The sequence below is a fragment of the Odocoileus virginianus genome, chromosome 9, assembly GCF_023699985.2.
Source record: "Odocoileus virginianus isolate 20LAN1187 ecotype Illinois chromosome 9, Ovbor_1.2, whole genome shotgun sequence".
NCBI classification, from domain to species: domain Eukaryota; kingdom Metazoa; phylum Chordata; class Mammalia; order Artiodactyla; family Cervidae; genus Odocoileus; species Odocoileus virginianus.
In genome coordinates, this window is record NC_069682.1 from 17794891 (window position 1) to 17815126 (window position 20236).

At 42.2% G+C, this 20236-nt stretch overlaps 1 protein-coding gene across 1 annotated transcript in view; it reads left to right on the plus strand.

Moving 5' to 3' along the window:
* The first annotated feature begins 331 nt into the window (after nucleotides 1-331).
* Nucleotides 332-20236, plus strand: part of ITGB1 (integrin subunit beta 1) — a 44023-nt gene continuing 24118 nt past the window's right edge. The window contains exons 1-3 of the mRNA XM_020872701.2: nucleotides 332-555; nucleotides 16936-17002; nucleotides 19001-19086. Of these exons, the coding sequence (XP_020728360.1) occupies nucleotides 16936-17002; nucleotides 19001-19086 (153 nt within the window). The 5' untranslated portion in view covers nucleotides 332-555. The remainder of the gene's footprint in view (nucleotides 556-16935; nucleotides 17003-19000; nucleotides 19087-20236) is intronic.

The window sequence follows — 20236 nt, forward strand, 5'->3', positions numbered from 1 at the left end:
GCAGGCCGAGAAGGATAGTAAGGTGAGCAGGGCCAGGCAAAATCCTCCCTCTCTCTCGGCTGCAGAGGAAGAAGGCGCCGCCGAGGTTGCGGCGGAGCCCGTGGCCCGGTCGGGCCGCTCCTTTGTCCCGGCGGCCGCCGCCCCCCTGCCCCTGCCCCTCTAAGCCCCTCCCCTCCCCCCTCTCAGCCCCTCCCCTCCCCCTCTGTCCCCCCCGAGCCTCCGCCCCTCCCCCCCCCCCGAGCCTCCGCCCCTCCCCCTCCCCCGGGCGCGGCTGACGCGGCCCGACAGGAATGCGCTTCCGGAGGGCGAGAGGCGCGGCGGCGGCCTGAGGAGCGGGATCGCAGCGCCAGGGAGGCGGTGCCCCGGGGGTCGTTTCCTGCCGGGAGGCGGCCCCGCGCCGCCGAGTCTCCTCCTCCCGCCCGCGAGGAGGAGGAGCCGCCGCCGCCGCCGCCGCCGCGCCGGAGCCCGGGAGGCCACGCCAGCTCTGGACAGGCCGAGCGCGAACCGCGGAGCACAGGCCGAGCCGATCGCGCGGGCCGGACGCCGCGGGAGAAGGTGGGCTCGGGAGGGCGGGCGGCGGGCTCGGGGCGCGGCCGGGCTCCCATGGAGGAGCAGGCGTGGGGGCCGCGGCCTCCGGGTGGATTCCAAGCCGTCGGGCGGGGGAGGAAGTCGGGCCGCGGCCGCTCCTGGACCTTCCCGGCAGGGGCGCTGTCCTCGCGGGGCCGCGGTCGCGGAGGCCGGGGAGTCGGACCTACCACTCGGACGCTGGGCTGGGCGCGGACGGGCCTCCGCGGACCTGCGTCCGGCAGCGACCTCGGCTGCCGGGCCTCCACGCCGGGACCACTCACCCCGGCTCCAGCCCCACGTCCCAGGCGTCGCCTCGCCCCTGGGCACCGGGGTGCCGGGTGGGCGCGTCCTGTGGGCCCTTCCCCTAATGCTGGGTGTGGGCGTCTAGGGTTCCTGCCCGGCTTGTGCCTGATTCGTGCCGTTTCCTATGCTTCAGAACAAGTTGTATTTTTAAGAATGGTAGTGTTTAACGCCTGAGCAATTTTTTTTCCACCAGTTTTGTGCTTTTGCGTCAAAACCTAGCGCTAGTCTTTGTGATCATTACTAGTAAGTTACACTCGTTAAGGCTCCATTTCTTCCATCTGTAAAATGGTAGCAGTACCTACCTATACCTATAATAAAGCTAGTAATTATTATAATGAGGACAGTGAGGGCCATGCTTACCTCTATGCACTTTACCTTTATTTTGTCGTTTAATCCTGGAACCGATCCAAAGAGGTAGGTGTTGTATTTAAAACCTGTTTTACAAATGAAGAAACTGAGGCACAGGGCGCATAGATGGTCATTCAGCTGTGATGAGGACCACCCATGTGGTCCAGCAACCCATGTTTGAACCGCAGGTAACCTTGCATAAGTACAGTGTAGTGAAGAGAAGATGTAAGATGGAAGACACTTAGCTCAATAAATATTAACTCCTTTTCTTTCCTTCTTGATGTAGTAGAATGACTTTAAAAAAATTTCGCTATGTAATTGATGATATCAGTAAGGTTTCTTTGGATCTGCGTTCTACATAAATAGTTGGGTAGAATTATTGTTAAACACTTTAGAAGTGATGAGGGAACTTGACTTGCAAGTTACCTATTCTGGATTTGTGGCCATCAGGGCTCACAGGAGTCAGGGCTGGCTTAAGAGTCCTACCGAAATGTTCACATTTGAAAATAATTTTAGTTCACTGATTAATAAATGAGGGACTGAAGATGATTAGCTGGTAAACAGAAAACACATGAAACAAATCAATGTTTTAGTTACAGGCATTTGAGGAGAAAGCCATTATACCCACCCTAGAATTTAGTATAAAATGGAAGATGTTATTAGAATGCTAGTTAAAAAGACGGGATGTGGTTAATACTTTGCTTCTGTAAGTAGCAGACTCCAAATTCAGTCATCAATGCTGATTTCACAGACTTAAAGTTTTTGTAATGTTGATTCTTTTTAAAAGAATGTTTTATTCTGTATTGTTTTCTAATCCCCTCGGTATTCTGTGTGTGGAAAGTATAGGATCATTAATATTGAATAAATCATTGGATTTAGGTGGCTTTCTCCTCAGCTTTCTGGTCAGGATATTTAAAAGCTGCCCCAAATTAGCGTCATTGAATGAACTTGTAGTCCTATACTGGGGTCGATAAATTCCTAATCCCTGGGGCAACTAGGGCATCTGGTTACTTTATAAAATACTGAAAATTTAAGTTTCAGGTGGTGCTTGTTTTCATGGCATATGTGTGGGTGCATGTGTGGGTTCATGACTACTCTGCTGGGGTGATGAGGTGAAACATGAGATGGTTAAAGTTTTAGAACTTTTGAGTTCTGCTAATTGATATTTCTGAACATGTAACAAATTCAGTTAGTACCTGAGAGGATTCATGTGGACTGATTACCCCACTCTGCCTGGAGGGTTAGGATCTGTCTGGTTGCCAGTGGAATCCTAGATTATATTGTGCAAATGTATAAATATCTTTTTTGTGTGTGAGCAAGTCTATTCTGACTGGTCATATGTTGTGGGGTTTTGTCCTTGTATGTTGTTAAAGCAGAGGTGGGAGTCTTGGGGTCCAGAGGGTGGGCTGATTGGGGTAAGAGTCCAGAAGAGTACCGTATTCTTCAGAACCCTGAAATGATAGCAGTATCTATAGCTGTAGAAAACTGAGAAAGTTATGTGTCTAGGTTACAGGAGTTGCAGTGCAGAAAACCTTCAGAACCTCAGCAGTCTTAGAATTTTCAATAGATAAGTGAAAAAGGTGGTATTTCTTGTTCTGGAGCTGTATGCAAAAGGAGCCAAGCTATACTTTGTAGGTTTCTCATCTTTTAAATGTGAGTAATTGTGAGACTTTGCAGAGTTAAGTTTTATTTATAAAATAATACAGAAGCGAGGTACTTTTAAGCTTTAGTTTTGGTTTGTGGCTTTGGAAGATAAGGTTAACTATATTTAGCAATGTGCTAAAGCATATCATCTGATCAAGAAATGTGTGTAAGTGACAAACTGTTTCAAATATGCATAGTTGCATGCATATATAAACACGCAATTATTGGACTTGTCTCATTATACAGTCTCCAAAATGCAGCTTCCTGGACCCCAGGGATGTATAAAATAATTCACTGGATGTAGGAAGAAAATATTAGACTGACTTTTTAAATAAAGCTTAAATTTATTATTATGATTTATAATATCTTACCACATTGCTGTAGAAGTACATGTATTTTAATTTATAAATCCATATTTTGGGGTACACATATTCTCAAGTTTCTTTTTGTTTTTGTTGTTAAATAGTAAAAGGAGTATTAAAAAGCTTTGGAGATCCTTGGCATGGGGGATGATCTGGGTGGGGCTACAAGAACTACTTATTTTGGAGGGTGGACAGGTCAGACTTGGTGTCTGAGGTAAGAGGAGAAAGGAACTGCAGTGGCCTAGGTGTCTGGTTAGGAGGTGGCGTGTCCGAGGTGGGAAGCATGACCGCAAGGGGGTGCTGTGCGGCTGGCCGCCTGGATCGGGGGCGTGCTGACCTCCTGCTGAGATGCCCGGAGGGTAGTTGACTGTGCAGACTGCGAGCTCCCGACCGGCAGTCTGGTTGGGAGCCTACGATTTGGGGATTCTTAGTCTGTACAGCCTGACGCTCTGGCTGCAGATGAAAATACTGGAGGGCACGTGAAAAGGTGCCACCGAGGGGCCCTGGAAGCACTTTCCCAGTCAAAGGCTGGGTGGAGGAAAAGGAATCTAGAAAAAGCATTTCCCTTCCTCAGTTTGTTTGAATTACTGGTTCCTTCCTGTGATAGCTTAGTGGGGGACTTGGATATTTTCAGGTTTTTCCTTTGATGAGCTTGTTTGAGGTGAAGAGAGCAGCCTCTTTAGAGAAGCAGTTTGATGTCGCAGAGGCTTCTTGATTGGGAAACCTGGGTTTTGGGCAAGCTGGGACTGAGCTTCTCTGGGACGTTTGTTGGAACACCTCACCTGGAAAGGGGTCTGGTTTCTGTATCTACGTTGTAGAGTGATCTCTCGGTTTCTCTGTTTCTATTGCCCTGTGAGCTGAAGGCCAGCTGCTGTGTGACCTGACTCTGCAGAGGACAGGTCTTTCCTCTCCCGTGAGCAGCCATGCTCTTGTGCCCTCGCCCCAGAGGGCATGTGGTGTGCCAAGTCATGGCTCTGAGAAAGCCTGCAAGTGCTGGCCCGTCAAGTCTGTCGCTCTTAGCTGTCTGTCAGGTCGGAGCTCTGTTGTCAGTAACATTTTAATCCGTTACTGTGCTAAGTGCCACTTCCCTGAGCAGTGTGGTGCGTACTGGGTGGAGGTCGAGAAGCTGACCTGCACCTTGCAGTGGAGGATACTGTCTAGCTGGGATACATTGTTTTCAGTTTCGGGGAATGTAGCAAACACCACAGGATGTTTACACAGTGCATTGTACCAGGTAATTCTAATAGATCTTGAGAAAAAGATCAGCTTTGGCTTAACTGGTTTTGGGGGGCCATGAGGAGCTTGGAATAATGGTGTGACCAAAGAGACAAATACAGATGATGACATGGTCAAAGGACAGTATAGTTAGAAGGTAGAATACAGTCTAATTTAGCAAATAAATATTGTTTGATTACTTTGATATATGATCATACATATATAAATATATATGCTCTTATGTAATAAATACATACAAAATGAAGGATATTTAAAATGAAAGCCTGGATTCTTGCCCTCCAACTCTAGTCTGGTGTGGTTCGCAGACATAATTACAATTAGTTGTAATAGAAATTTGAATTAAACAACACTGTGTTACTGAGCATACCAAAGGTTTGTCATTTTTGTGCCAGACTCTTATCGAGACTATATTTTGGGACAAAAAAAAAAAAAAAAAATCTACTTGTGGTGGTTGAAAAAACTGAAACATTTTTTGAAATTTTGGTGAAAATTTTTTTCAAATTTTTTGAAATAATTGTACTTATTGTGGTTGAAAAAATTAAGAACGATGAGAAAAAGTATTTAGATGTATGGAGGTCACATTTCCATGTATAAATGTTATTGAATGAATACATAGGTAACTTAAGCTTTCATAGTCTTTGTAAAATTAAGAATAGTGATTTATTAGCTGTCCAGTGTTTCAGTTTATTTCACAGTTTATTTCCGATTGTAATTTCTTTCCTTCCCCACAGGTGTAGTGGTGGGTCATATTTGATTATTGGAGGTGGAGATTGTAGTTTTCAAAGTTGCATTTAGTATTATGTTATTTTAGGCAAACACAACAGGAGCAGTAGGGAGTGGACTTGTGCTCACTAAAGCAGTATGACTTAAAAAGATTATTAAGTCACTCAGGTTCTAATGTTTAGAAGTCAGTGAATGAGTTGAAGAGCAAGAAGAAAATTCAGTATAAGCTGTGATTTATAGGTCGCTATAAAGATATTTGTTTTACATTCATGATCATATTTTATCCTTGTAACAGTTCTAAGGTAGATACTATTCTCAGTTTAGTGCTAAGTGAGAAATTAATTTTTACCTATATTAGATAAAAATGTTTATATTTACTGTATATATATATTTAGAATATACTCAGCACTGTGTTTGCTTCAGTCTAATACAGGGCAGAGGTGAGATATGACAAAGCCTATGGTCAAAGTTTATTAAAGTTTTGATCAAGTAAGAATTTTAGAATGACTTAGCTAAAAAGTAGATAAAATTACCCAAGGGAGCATAACTTACAGTTCTGCTCGACTGAAATTACGTGGAACATATATTACTTTCAAGTGCTTGTCGATCCCATTAGTTAAGATGGTAAACTTGTTTTTGCTGGTTCTTTGTAAACTTGCTCCAAAGTAAATTCTTCAACCAAAGCAGCTGCTTACTTACTCTTTTCCCTTCACAGAGAAAAGCAAAATCTATAGACATAGCCAAGTGTAAAGAAGGAACAGCTCACTAGGCCAGTTTGAAATATAGCAATTGCTGGGTAATGTCTTATCTTTTGAGTGGAAGGAGGACCTGGGAAGAATTAAGTTCAGGCAACTTTTCATGTTCATTTTGGGTCAGCCCTTAATATTATATCTTAATAGATTTATTTAAAGTGTTTAACTTTTGCTTGTTTATCTATTTGACTGCACCAGGTCTTAGATGCAGTACGTGGAATCCTCAATCTTAGTTGCAGCATGCGGGGTCTTCAGTTGCTGCCTGTAGGGTGTAGTTCCCCCACCAGGGATGGAACCCAGGCTCCCTGCATTGGAAGAGTGGAGTCTTAGCCACTGGACCACCAGGGAAATTCCTTGCTCATATTTTAAGTCTTGTCCTTTTGCTTATTTTATGAACTTTGAACTTATTTTATCCACCACTATTTTTTGGAATTTAATGCTTAATCCTTTTTTTGGTCCTCATGTAAAGGCTGTAACCTTTTTGGTGGGGGAGGTGGTGATGGTGGTGGTATACCAGTGATCTATTTACTGGATCACTATTGGCTATAACGTCATGCTTCTTATTGCCTTGAATTATTTTGAATTCTGTGTGCTCAAGCCTGCTCTTCCTGTCATGTTGATTCTGTTCCTTTGTGTTTGAGTTCTGCAGAGGATTTCAACTTAAATTTTCTCCCGTAGCTCTTTCCTCTAGTTTTGTGGTCTTACTGTATTTGATTGCTACAAAATCTATTTGAGAGTTTCTTAATTCCTTGAAGAGCATAATGAGTTCATTCTCCTTTTTTTTCAGGGAAAATTCTTAATTTTCTCTTTTTGTGCTGTAGAAATTTTTCGTAGTTCAGTTCCATGCCCTGACTTCCCCCCACTTCCATCTTTATCGTTGAAACTATTTCCCAAGCGACAGTGTGTCCATTCTTTATCTTCCCCTTGCACCACACAGTTGGGTGCTGATGATTGATCTCCCGCTTTATCATTTTCATGGGGGGACAGTAGGCACAGTTGTTGGTTAGTTGCTCAGTCTTGTCTGACTCTTGCAACCCCATGGACTATAGCCCACCAGGCTCCTCTGTCCCTGTGATTTCCCAGGCAAGAATACTGGAGTGGGCTGCCATTCCCTTCTTGGAGGGATCTTCATGACCCAGGGTTCGAACCTGCCTCTCCCTCATTGCAGGCAGACTCTTTACTGCTGAGCCAGTGGGGAAGCCCCAGACTAGACACATTTTGTTCTGTTATTCTGTAATTTTCTTTAAGTATTGGCCCTGTTCTCCGGTGTCAAATTGTTTTTGAAGCCTGTAGCTTTGGAGTAGTCAAACCTTTGTTGTTGGGACTCAACTCAGGCTGATACCACCTTTGGGTAAGAAGGGGTCGGGGCTTATAAAAAGCCTTTTTTTCTTCTGGGTGGGAGTTGTGAATTTTAGAAAGTTTTCTACTTCAGACTGCTATGTATCCTCCACAGTGGGTGGACATGGGCTTCAAAGGAAATGTTGCCTGTTTGCCTTGGAGTACTTAACCTCCTTTCTTTCCTGTTCCCTCTTTTTTTCCCTTTTTCATCCTTTCTGCTAAGTTTTGTTAATCATTCATTGTAGCTTATTATTTATTTGGGCCACAGACACCTCCAGGATCACCACCGCGCACCTCTTCCCGCCAGAGAGGGAGAAAATGTTGAGCTTTAATTGTTCTTCTCACAAGGGGAAAGGTGCTCTTGCTCTTGGTGAGTTCATCCCCAGCTCTCGTTCTCGAGTCGAGTCTGATGGTGTGAAGCAGAGCAGGCTATTATATGCTCTCCTGTCTGCTTGCTCTGTGTGGGGAGAAGAGGGTGGACTGCATGGTAATTTCCTGAGGTGTTCCTCTTGGCTCTGTGTTCCTTTTCTGGACTGTGTTGATTTGTAAATATGAATGTATTATTGGACTATTTATTTTTTTTCTTTTAAACACAGATACAGAAAATAGCGGTGGTGGTACAGACTTGGGATGAATCTAACTAACCTCCTTCTGTTTTCAGGAGAGACTTATAATATACCTCAATGGAAGTATCTGAATCTATTCCACCATTAAGGTGAAAAAATTTAAAATGCTAGGATATAAAAAAAGGAACCTTTCTTATTGGAAACCTACTTCTTTTGAAAGCTTGGGCTTTCAGTTCATGCATGGGTTCATGTCCCAGCGTTGTCAGTTATTTGTCTTCTACATGGTAGATGTGCAGTTAATATTTGACTTGGATATCCAAGTTGTATTGAATAAAAATGTGCTCTTGTGCAAAGATTTTATAGGAAGAAATCTTTTTGGAGGACTTCTTTTTGTACTGTGTCCTTTGGGGCATAGATGGGTTCTGAGCACCCAGTTTTAAAACTTAAAGTAAGTGTAACTCGCCATTTTTTTAAAGTAATTTTTCTCTAAAGCATAATTGTTTAATTTCTATAAATAAAGTACATATAAAATTTCTAAATATCTGTAAATGTAAAAAGAGTATTTGTCATGTTAAGAACATTAGATACTAAGTATGTATTTAAAAGTTTGACTAGCTCATAAAACCATATTTAACCTTGATAAATAAAGATGAGTTTACAGTGGAGATTAATTATGTACAGTTTTTGACAAAGGGAGCAATTGCATGTTTCTAACTACCAGAATGAGATGTTTTGGGGGAGCTGTTTGAGATTATTTATTGTTCAAAGGATGAATTATGACCCTTTGTGTGCGTGCTAAGTCGCTTCAGTCATGTCCGACTCTGTGTGACCCTATGAACTGTAGCCTGCCAGGCTCCTCTCTCCATGGGATTCTCCAGGCAAGAATACTGGAGTGGGTTGCCATGCCCTCTTCCAGGGGACCTTCCTGACCCAGGGATCGAACCTGCATCTCCTGCATTGCAGGTGAATTCTTTACCACTGAGCCATCAGGGAAGCCCTTATGACCCTTTAGTTAAAATTAAACATAGTAAGAAAAGATATTAGGATGAAATGCTTTTGTAGGAATGAGACCATAACCTGTTGGTATACTCATGAAATTTGACAATTAAAATAACTTCTGTTGGCCTCCAGTCATTTTGAAGGACCAAGAAATAAACTTAAAGAACATTTTAACTCCTTTCCATTTCTTCTCTAAGTCAGTTCTAACAGTAGAAGAATGTTCTTTTATTTTTAAAATAGTGACTGGGTATGCCTTCAAAATATTGTAGTTTAATGGAGCACAGACTCAGGTCACAGCTTCAGAATTTAGATGGTCTGGTTTCAGTTCTACCTGTGTGACTTTGGAGAAGGTATCTGTGGTTTGGCTTCCTCATATATGAAACAAAGATAATGTTGTTCCCAACCTCATGGAGTTGCTTAGAAGAGATAGCTGTTATTATTTTTATTAATTATTGTCATTTTTATAGTCATTCCAGGTGTTAGAATAAAAGTAAAAATAAAATAAAACTTTTTGTTATAAATTACCATAAATCATCAAAACTCAATTACCGTATCACTCTTGGGTGTGCCTGGTGTGAGCCTTGCCTGCTTTCTAAGTGAGCAGATCGCCCTTGTGTTTTATGGTTCTCCGTGGGCAGCAGTCTGAGTGAACCAGACAGGTGCGCAGCCTCCCGGTCTGAGTTTCTGCTACAAGATGTCTTTTCAGGGCAGTTTCCTTCCTCCTTTTTGCCTCTCCTAGACTTGCTTCCCCATATAGAAGAAGAAACCTGAAGTCATTCTTCCTTATTTCTATTTTAATTAGGTATGTTACTCTCCACCCTGATCTTTTTTTAAGGTGATTCGTGATACTAACATTCAAAAATATCTGTGCTGTATTTAATGTGGTAGTATTAAGGTTTTGATGCTTTTATTATTTTACATAAAAGTTGTTAGAAATATGATTGTTAGGAAGTAGAATGATCCTACTTAAATGTGGAACCTAAAATAATTAATTATACTTAGCATAGTAATTAGTATCTAATTAATAATTAGCACCTGGTTAAGCCTTATTATTATTATTTTTTAAACAGTATAGGACTTCCTGGTAGCTCAGTTGGTAAAGAGTCCTCCTGCAATGCAGGAGACCTGGGTTGGAAAGATCCCCTGGAGAAGGGAATGGCAGCCCACTCCAGTATTCTCGGCTGGGAAGTCTCGTGGACAGAGGAGCCTGGCAGGCTGCAGACTATGGGGTCACAAGACCTGGACACGACTTAGCGACTAAACCACCATCACCATACACAGTATCAGGTTTTAATATCATAGCAAAGTGATGTATTAATTTCTATAAAAAGTCAACATTAATCTGTTGTTTGCAGTTGTGTTTTTTTTCCAATCCTCATACTTTATCCTTTCTTCCATATCTTGTGTTTCACCTAACATGGGTCAATTCAGAGATTCAGAGTTTTTGGTTAAAAATTATGATTGAAGAAAAACCTAAACATTCAAACGTAGTTACTTCTTTATTGAATCAAGTTGTTGCCGAGCTCCAGCTGTAATGTATAGTAATATTGGTAACAAGTACCATCTAGGTATTGCTTACAATGTGCCAGACACTGTTTTCAGTATTTTATATTTACAACTCATGTAAACTTCACATATTCCCCCATAAGGTAGAAACTATAGTGTACATTTTAAAGACGAGGAAACTGAGGCACAGATTAAATAATTTGCCAGTATCACCTGCTTAGTTAGGGGTTGATTAGAGGTTTGAGTCCAGGCATCTGACTCCACAGTCCACACTCTGAACTCTGAGCTATGCCTTAGCAAGTGGTGGTGATCACTGCACTCTGCTTGCCTTTGTTTACTTTTCTGTGGATACCTCAGAATATCTGCAATTATCTTTAGACTTTTTGTATATTAAGTATTAAGATACTGGGCTAGGTACAGAGGACACAGAACTGACTTCTAGAAGATGACAGTTCATAAGGCAGGTCAGTCATACACATCTGCAGTAGATGGCAAAGAGCTTCATACGCTTAATTAGTAAATCTTTTAAACAGAAGTTGTTTTTGTTTGTTTTAATATATGTATGTGTGCCCATATGTCACTCACCTGGCCTAAATCCCCTCCCCAGTTCTTGCCATCGTTGAGATCTTCAGAGTTAATGCAAGTGACACTGCTCACACTCTGTTCTAGCAGTTTTCTTGCTCTTGTAACCCTAGGGGCTTTGAGCGCTGGACTAGAAACCTCGCCTCCTCACTGCCTCGGGCCTCCTCTGGTTCCCATCACTGCCTCTCGGAGCAGTTCTCTGACTCATTCTGGCTGACTGCATCTTGCCTTACGTGCTTCTGTCTTTTCAACCCCGGGGCATCTCCAGCCAGCCCTCTTGTCTGTTCATGGTGAGAGAAGCTGGCAGCAGCCTTCTGGTTGGATGTACTGTTGTTCTTGGAAGCCCCTTGTGGCAGACTTTTACCTGTGGGGACTAGAACTGAGGCACCTCTTCCTAGTGACCCTTCTCTGGACACACCTTCCACAGTTGTCCCTCAGTACCCGAGGGGGATTGGTTCCAGGACACTCCTCCTCCCCAAGCAGATCCACAGATGCTCATATCTCTTTGAGAGGGTGTAGTTCTTGCATGTAACCTATGCACATCCTCACATACGCTTTGTCACCTCCAGATGATGCCTGATTCAATGTAAATATTATGCAGAGTTGCCTGTGCAGGGCACATTCAGGTTTTGCTTTGTGGAAATAAATAAAAAAATTTATTTCCGTCTGTTGTTGGTTGAATCTGCCGGTAGAACCCATAGATTCAGAGGTGAACTGTATACACTTCTCAAGACTTTTCAGGAAGACCAAGCCCCTGGGCACCCCTGTGGTAGCCAAAGTGCCCTGGCCTTTTCTCTTCTTGGTTCGCCATCTTCAGCACCTCTCATTCCCCGGTCACCCTCTGAGTGAGCTTCCTGCATGCCTGCTCTCGTCTCAGACTCCGCTTTGGGAACGGACCCCAGCCAACCCAGTTCCCATAGCTGTCTCCTCACCTCGACCTTTTACCCAAGACTGCCCACCCCTGAAATGTTGCACCTGGCTCTTCAGCCCTTTCTCTCACCTGCCCTGATATCTAGGCCCTTGACTCTGTCCTCTTCTACTGCCCCTTCCTCCTCCTGCGCGCGCTCTGGAAACAGTGGCGTTCATTCCGCAGTTTCAGGTTGGAGTCTGAGGACCCATGGGAGGTAGTCTCAGCAATTTGACTGTTTGTACAAGAATTTCTAAAAACTTTGGGGTTTTGTGCTAATTAGAATAATAACCAACAAGTGGATGATCTGGTTGGCCACCTTATAACTGAGTGTGTGTATGTAGTATTTCAGTGCCTATGTTTGTGTTGCTTGTATATGTAAATGACTTGGTTCATGATGTACAAGCGTCTAGAGTGTGAGGCATTTTATATCTAGCTGAAAGTTGGCTTGTGTATGCTTAAGTGGGTTGAAAATTGTTATCCCTAGGGTATCTATACTAACAGTTTGCTATTTAAAGAAGGTCTGTGTATTAACTAATTCCAAGAAACTCTTCTTTCCTGGGCTTCTGAATAATGTCCAAGAAAAATGACATACGATTTAACATATTTCAGCGTAAGTTTTGAGCACTGATTTTGTGCCAAGCACTTATAGGTCCTGTCACTGAAGACACAGGAAAGATTGTGTTCTTGGCGCTTAGAACCCATCAGGGCAGATTATTACCAGGTAGTTTCAGGTGAGATGAGTGTTAGAAATGTGCCTTTATAGATCAGGGTGTCCAGGACCTGCTGGGTCTCAGCACCGCTCCATAATCCTGTTGCGTCGTCTTGATTTTCTTCTGTCTGCCAACTCCCCTCCCCTTTTCTCCCAGCACCTGTCCTTGCTTCCTGTTTCAGGAAGAAACAAGCTGTCAGGCCTGACCTCGCTCAGCTTCTCACCCCCCTGCCCTGACTTAGAGAAAGATGCTGCACCTCTTTTCAGGGAAGTGAGCCCCTTGTGCTCCATCCCTCTTAACTCCAAGGAGCCTGGCTCTGGCACTCTTTCCCTTCTTCTCTTTGGTCTGCCTTCAGCTCTCATCTCTGTCCAAGTATTCTTCAGTCTCATCCATCTTCAGAATTTCATTGCCGCCCACAACTCTTGGGTTTGTGTCTCTAGCCCTGAAATCCTGAAAGCCACACCCGTAGGTCTTAACTTCCCACTCAATATCTTTCCTCGGTTTCACACCGGCATTTCACAATCACATTTCTAAATCAAAATCAGTATTTTCTCCCCTAACTCCATCTCTCTCTGTCTTCCTTATTTGAAAGTGGTGATCCTTTCTCTAGCCGTTCCTTACCTAAGCAGCCGTCTTCCTTACCTAAGCAGCCTCAGATCCCTCCAAGCCGTTGTTACTCTGAAGCCTGGGCAGTACGCTCTGTAACTGTCCTGTAGCTTGTGTCTTGCCATTCATCCTCTGCCCCACTGGTTTTCTGTCACATATATGTTGTTGTGTTACTACCCTGAGCTATTTTTTCCCAGCTTCCTTGGTACATGTAGCATAGAATCTAAACTCTTAGCATGAATGACATTTAAGACTCTCTGTAACCTTACTGTAACCTCCTGCCTTGTTGGTCTTGGTCTCTGTTATTTCTAGCTTATAGTCAAAAATACTTAAGTACTTTAAGGTTTTTTTTTTTTTTTTTTTTTTAGCTTTATGACATTTTAAGATTGTAACATAATGTAATTTCTCATTGTAGAAAATTATGGGGATAAAATAGTCACTCACCCCGCTGACCAGATTTAACTACACGTAATGCTTAAGTACATTTTTTCTGTAAAGTTAGACCAAGTCAATTCCAGTTTGTGGAGAGAGAGAGAAGTCACCCAAACATATCTGTTTAGTAGTGAGATGGGAAAGAAGTTACTGCAGTTCTTGTCATGACTCTGGCCTTGACGTGCGGACCTCTGGCCTGGGGTGTTTGTCTGCAGGGCCGGCTGCGGTTCCAGCCTCTGGGAATCCTCGGAACTCGTCCTGGCAGGTTGTGACATCCTCAGTGCACGTTGCTTATCTTCCTTACAGAAACCATCGCGTCATATTATAGTTATTTGTAATTTTTGTCTTTGAACGGAAAATTCCTTGAGACAGAAATCTTTGTAACTCCACTAGGGCACAGAACCTGGCAGAATTTTCCAAGGAAGCTCTTCTAGAAGGAGGGGAGGACCTAGTAAAGTCGGTGGGAATAGAGCATGCTACGGAAGAACGGTGAGGTGCAGTCAGTGACACTGTGTGCGTTCTGTCGGTGGTAACTGATGTGTCTCCAGGAGGCAGACACCAGTTACACAGGTGGAGGAGGAGCTAGAGACCCGGGTTCACGGCTCCTTCTAGACCTTTGCTCACGAAGAGGAGGGGAGTCAGGGTTAGGACAGGACCTGAAGGCCTCTCTCACTGGGAACCCCTCCTCGGGAGCTGTTCTTGTGGGGAGACTCCTCAGGGCGCCTCTCTCAGCCTGAGAGTCAGCGGGGAGACTGGTAGGTAGTCACCGGCCCTATCTCCAGAGATGGGGGTTTTCAGGCCTGGGGTGCTCCCTGGACCTCATGCTGACCGGTGTTGCCTCGGGGCATCTGGAAGTCTCGGGAGCTCTCGGCCATCCTGCCCCCGCCTCCCCTCGCCCCGCTGCCTCTTCACCACCCCTCTTCTCAGGGCCACTCCTCACTGCTCTGTCTCAGCTGTGTGGCCCTTGTGACTTTCCTTATCCCTGGCAGCTGCCTTCTTCCGCCCCCTGTGGCTGCTCCCTTTCCTGGGGAGGAAGCCCGGCCTCTGCAGGCCTGGAGGCCGCCCTGGGAAAGCACCGCTGGTCCCGAGCTGCCCTCCTCCTGCTGCTCGTGCCACCCTGCACCCTGCGCTGTCTGCTCTGGGGTTGGAGCTCTTCAGAGGCGAGAGGGCTTCAGAAGGCTGAGCTTCAGCCTGTCAAGGTTTATAGAGGAAAAGACAGCGGCGTTCGGCAGTATTTTAAAGCCATGGGACCTAAGAATGTCAGGAAATATTTTCTGCTACTTAGTAACTTTATCTGAGTGGTCTTCTATGAGTTGTATGACATTTTAAAGGTTTTCCAAGGTAGTCTCCTGGTCCTAAAAGTGATCCAGGTTGTATTCGGAAGACCCATGGATCAGAGTCCATATATGGACCAGATATTTGTTCTGTTCCCTTTGTGTGGAAACTGCTCAGACGCTCCATTCATCACAGTCAGGCATTTCTTCGGGTGTCTTACTGTCCAGGGCCTTTTAGTCATAACTTTGGAATTGATAACATTATTTGAACTGCTCAGAATCATAGTCCGCGTGGATTTATTACACATTGAACCTTTTATTCAGGCCTTAAAAGGTGAACCGTCAGTGACCCTCAGCTTCATTTGGGCTTCTGGATGCGTAAGCAAAACTGGGACATAACAGAACTGGCTGTTCTGAGCTTGGTTGCAAAGTGGATAACTGCACGAGTTATTCATGCTGCTTTTCTCTGGAAAACCAGAAAATGCAAGCAGCATTTGGAAGCAGAGGAAACCCAAGGATCCCAGAGTAGAACTTTTAAGCGTTTTTCTGGAGCTGTGGTATTGTATCCTGGAACAAAAGCCCCTGAAAAATAAGGGTTTTTAAAGGAATTTTTTTTTCCTTATTAAAGGAAATTTACCAAGAAAGAAAAAAATTCCACACAGTTACCCTACCATATTGTTTTTAGTAAGAAAGTGAAACGAAGAATGTACTAGAACAATTTAAAAACAAATGAACCCATTGTCTTCATATTATGCTCATAACTGTCATCTCCAGGACTCTGGTTACTTTATATGTTTATATACTGTTATTTTTACATACCTGTCATCTTAAATGTGTTCTTCGCATTCAGAAATTATTCTGTAAATCTTGTGATGTTGCTGCATTTTGTTCTTTTGACTCCAGTAGTCCATGAAGTTGGTTCAGTTAGCCCTTTGCTCATTGTGCCTCTTGGGTAGAGGACATTGGCATTTTTGACTGTTATCAACTGGCTAGAGTTCTATACTGAAAGTGTTGTGCATATATATCACCTTTGATATTTAAAATTATTTCCTTGGACGAGTTTCTAGTTAGTTTACTAAGCCAGAGGGCAGAAACATTTCTAATGGTTTTTGATATAGATTGTTAAATTATTTCTCCCAAATTGTATCAACTTACAGAGCCATCTCTGGTTTCTCTTACCCACCTGCAATAAGTTTTTATTAAGTTTTATTGGGTTAAAAAAACCTTTTTTTTTTTTTTACCTGCTAGGTTACCTTATATTGCTTTAATTTATATTTCTTTGATAAATAGTAATGCTGATCTTTGTTCAAGGGCATGTTATATTTGCTTTTGGGTTTTTCTGCTTTCTTGTGGAAGGGGCAGATGTTACTAGAGTGCAGTCCAAGAGCAGTGACCAGTTAGAGTTAGTGACCTGTGACTTTAGCTGTGTTTAACCAACTCTGGTAAGATGTAGATTAAGGTTGTGAAAAACTTTAATTTGTATGTTTATAGATCTAGAAACTGTAGATAGTAGATCTATAAACTGTAGGCAACTGAATATTTTACAGATTTCATGCATAGAAGTTGATTTTCTTAAAAAGGAAATCATTACAGGACATCAGACACAAAAACTGAATTGGGGGCTTGTGCAAGATGTTGGTCTTACCCTTACAAGAAAAAGATTGAAACCTTGTAAGCAAGCTGGTGACATGCTCAGGATTCTGACAGGCTCAGTCACACTCACAATTCAGTGTTGAGGTAACCAAGGCATTGGGATGTGCCCGATTGGCCACTTCGGAGTCACAGGAGGTAACAGATTCCATGGGACAGAGATTTAATACATAGCTTTTAGGTGTAAGGATGCTTGACATTTTTTTCCTGAGCACTGTTAATTAAATATTAAACTATATTTGATTTGGAGAAAAGCAAGAGTGGATTCTGGGAACCTGGGGGGAGAGGAGGAGGGTGAGTACAGAGAAGGGTTGGGGAAAAAGATGTATTATGTTTATAAATCAGAAAATCAGGTGAATGGGAATGATTATGCTTAATATGTTAACCCTTTTTAAAAAAATGTAACATTGTATGTTTTATATTTCAGATGAATTTACAACTGATTTTCTGGATCGGATTGATTAGTTCAGTTTGCTGTGTGTTTGGCCAAGCAGGTAAAAACAAAGTTGCCTACTTGTCTGTTCAGTATCTTGTATCACTTTTTGACCACTTAGAGTCCTGGGAAAACCTAAGTCCGGTGGTCCTGCTCCTTCGGAAGGCCTTGCTGCAGCCCCGCCTCTCTCAGAGTCAGGGCGGGGCTCCTTCCGGGGCCTGCCAGGCCCTTTGGCAGGTTCCCCACCCGCCACCCAGAGTGACGACAGGAATCGAATGTACCACAGAGAGATCTTTGGGGGGTATAATAGAGTGTGTCAGTGAACACAGAAAGCAAAGGCGCATGACATCTTTAGAAGGAAATAAAGTAAGTGTGTAGAAGAATAGATTATGAACTATCCACTACTGTCTGAAAAAATGAAAGGAGGAACAGTTGGTTTTCCAAAAGATGTTCTTGCTGTTTGATCAGAAGTTTTGCAAAAAGTTGGTGTTGTATAGAAGAGGAATGAAAAAATAGAGCTGAAAATATATTTAATCTTGTTATAAACCATGGTGCACCCAAATCTAGAATAATGGATGTCCAATTTTTTTGTTCTCCAAATCTCAGAAAATACACTGCATAGAACAGCTGTTTGATACTAGAGATGAGGGAAGTTCTTAATAAATTTAAATTACATAAGACCAACAGTAACATAAAAAACCAAATTATCTGTATGTCAAAACACCAAAAAATGAGAAGCTAAGTAAGGGTTTAATTTTACTCACAAGTGTAGAGATCCATTAAAAACAATTAAAAACATGATGATAGAAAACTTTGCAAAAGAAAAACAAAATTTACAAAATAAATGGCCAGGAAAAATATGAAAAAAAAAAAAAAAAGGAAGCCTTAAATAACCAACAGTTGATGTTCTTATTTATACATGTTAAATAAAAAGAAAATCTTTGCATTAAAAAAGGGAATATGGTGTGTGTACATTGCTTGTGAAGATGTGTGTTTGAATGTTATTGCTGGAGAGAGATTAAAAGTTAATTCTTTCACCTCAGTGTTTCTTTTTTTAAAAATTTGTGATAAGGAAATTGAGTTTTACATGATAAGAACGGTCATCTGAGTGGGTTCATGTATGTGCGCGTATGTGTGTATGTGTCGGGTTTATGGCCCACATGAACCATGCAATTAAAAATAATAGAAATTTTCCCATTCTGTAGGCTACATTAATACAGTGGCATATTTAATCTTTAAAGCCATGTTTTTGAAGAATTTGGAATGAAACAAGTATAAATAGTATACAAAATGTATGTCCTCAATTTCATTTAAGTAATGTCTGCATGCTTCCTTGCTATTTTTTGATTTATCTGCATAGACAAAAGACTGGGAAAAATATACAAAAAATGTATTTCCTGATGAGCAGGTTTTGGGTGATTTTTAGTTCTTTATGCTTTTACGTATTTTCCAAATTTTCTATAATGAGCGTGTGTTGGGTTTATAATCAGAAAACATACATTGGAGACAGTCCATGTTAGTGTGTACTACATGGCTGACGTGCTGATTCTTACATGGATTTAAAGAAATACATGACATACTTTGAACAGAGACCTGAAAAATCAAGTTGTTATGGATAGGATGAATATGGACTTTTCAAGTATTTACCAAACTAAAAAGAAGCAGCCTGGTTGGAGCGGGGGGAGTATGGGTATGGTGGTATGAGTTAAGTGAAAAGAAATAACACTTTACCCAGTGGTAAGAAAACTCTTGACAATTATGACCAACTTGAGAGAGCCTGGAATTATACCTTTGGGGGAAAAAAAAGTACAAATGTATAGATGAAGGGTACCTAGTTTTTGCTGTGGAAGATAGGAAAGATAACTGTCTTTTTATTGTTCGCTGCGCCAGGATGATCCAAAATCACCTCTCTTTAGTGGGTAGGTCTGAGTCAGTTTAGTAACTAACTTCATAGTATTTCTGTGTCATGTTCATATATATTGTATTGTCATTGTGATCCTGATCTTTCATTGTTTTCTCTCTTGAACTTAAGTAGCCTAATTTTTCTTTTTCCTGACAGATGAAAATAGATGTTTGAAAGCAAATGCCAAATCATGTGGGGAGTGTATACAAGCAGGGCCAAATTGTGGATGGTGCACAAATTCAGTAAGTCAGATTGATTGTTCAAGCCTTTCCATTCATTCCTCATCACTTAGTGTTGCTCAAAACTGTATCCTTGAGAAGTGCTTGTTGTGACTTCTCACTTACTCAGTGTTGGTTGAACGAGAGTCGGCTCTGTGTGTGACCCTGTGTGGTGGTCTGGAGCCTGGCTGCCCTGCACAGGGCCCACTAGGCGTGTGTGGCGACGTTGAGCACCTGAGAACTGCTGTCAGCCTTCATACATGCCAGAGATCAAGGACTTGGTGGTTTAAAATATCATTCAGGTTGAAATGTTCGTATTTTTCATGTATTAATTTTCCCTGTTTTTCCCCCTCAGTGTGGCTATTAGACAACTTAAAAATACATACGTAGCTCACTTTCGTAGCGTGCATTTTGTTTTGTAGCCATCTCACTGAACTCTTTTAGATTTTCCCTTTTTTATGATGGGAAAGGTATAATTAATCTGCCTAATTGTGTGTTAATTAAACTAATACTTGATTTATATCCTAATAAAAGCCCATTGAGGTTAGGGTTTAAATTTTATTTTTTGTCATCTCTATATATTGCTTAACATGGCACCTTCCACAAGTTTAGTAAGTGTTGAATGAATGAATGGACAATGAACAGTAAGTTGGAACTGGAGGTAAAGAGGAGTCATTTTGAGGATATGTAATTTATTTACAGAGTGAATAATATCAGAAGGTTGAAGGCTTATTGTTTGTTTTTACTCAGGCACCTGGGTAAAAACCCCACATTCAGATGCCTGCATTGTGGCCATTACTGGTCGTGTATCAGATGTTTCATATTATTTGACCTGAAAGACAAAATGAGAAGTTTTTGTTCTGTTATTTCAAAATTTTTCTACTGGCAACTTTCTCTTCTTCAAAAAACAGTGTTCTGGAATTAAGTTGGAGACAGTGGAGGAGACAGGGAGTGCCTTGAGTTTGTCTCAGACAAGGCTTACTTAACTGAAAGCTCAGGTTTTCTTACCTGGAAATTGAGCATGAGCTGCCTCCTTTGTGTTGGCACAAGAATTGGAGAAACTTAGCAGTTTCACTTAGATGATCGTAAGTAAGTGGTCCTTGCTGTTCCCAACAGTAGCATTCATTTTATGACAGTTATAGTTTACCTGGGGTTTACAGTTACCCTAGCCAAA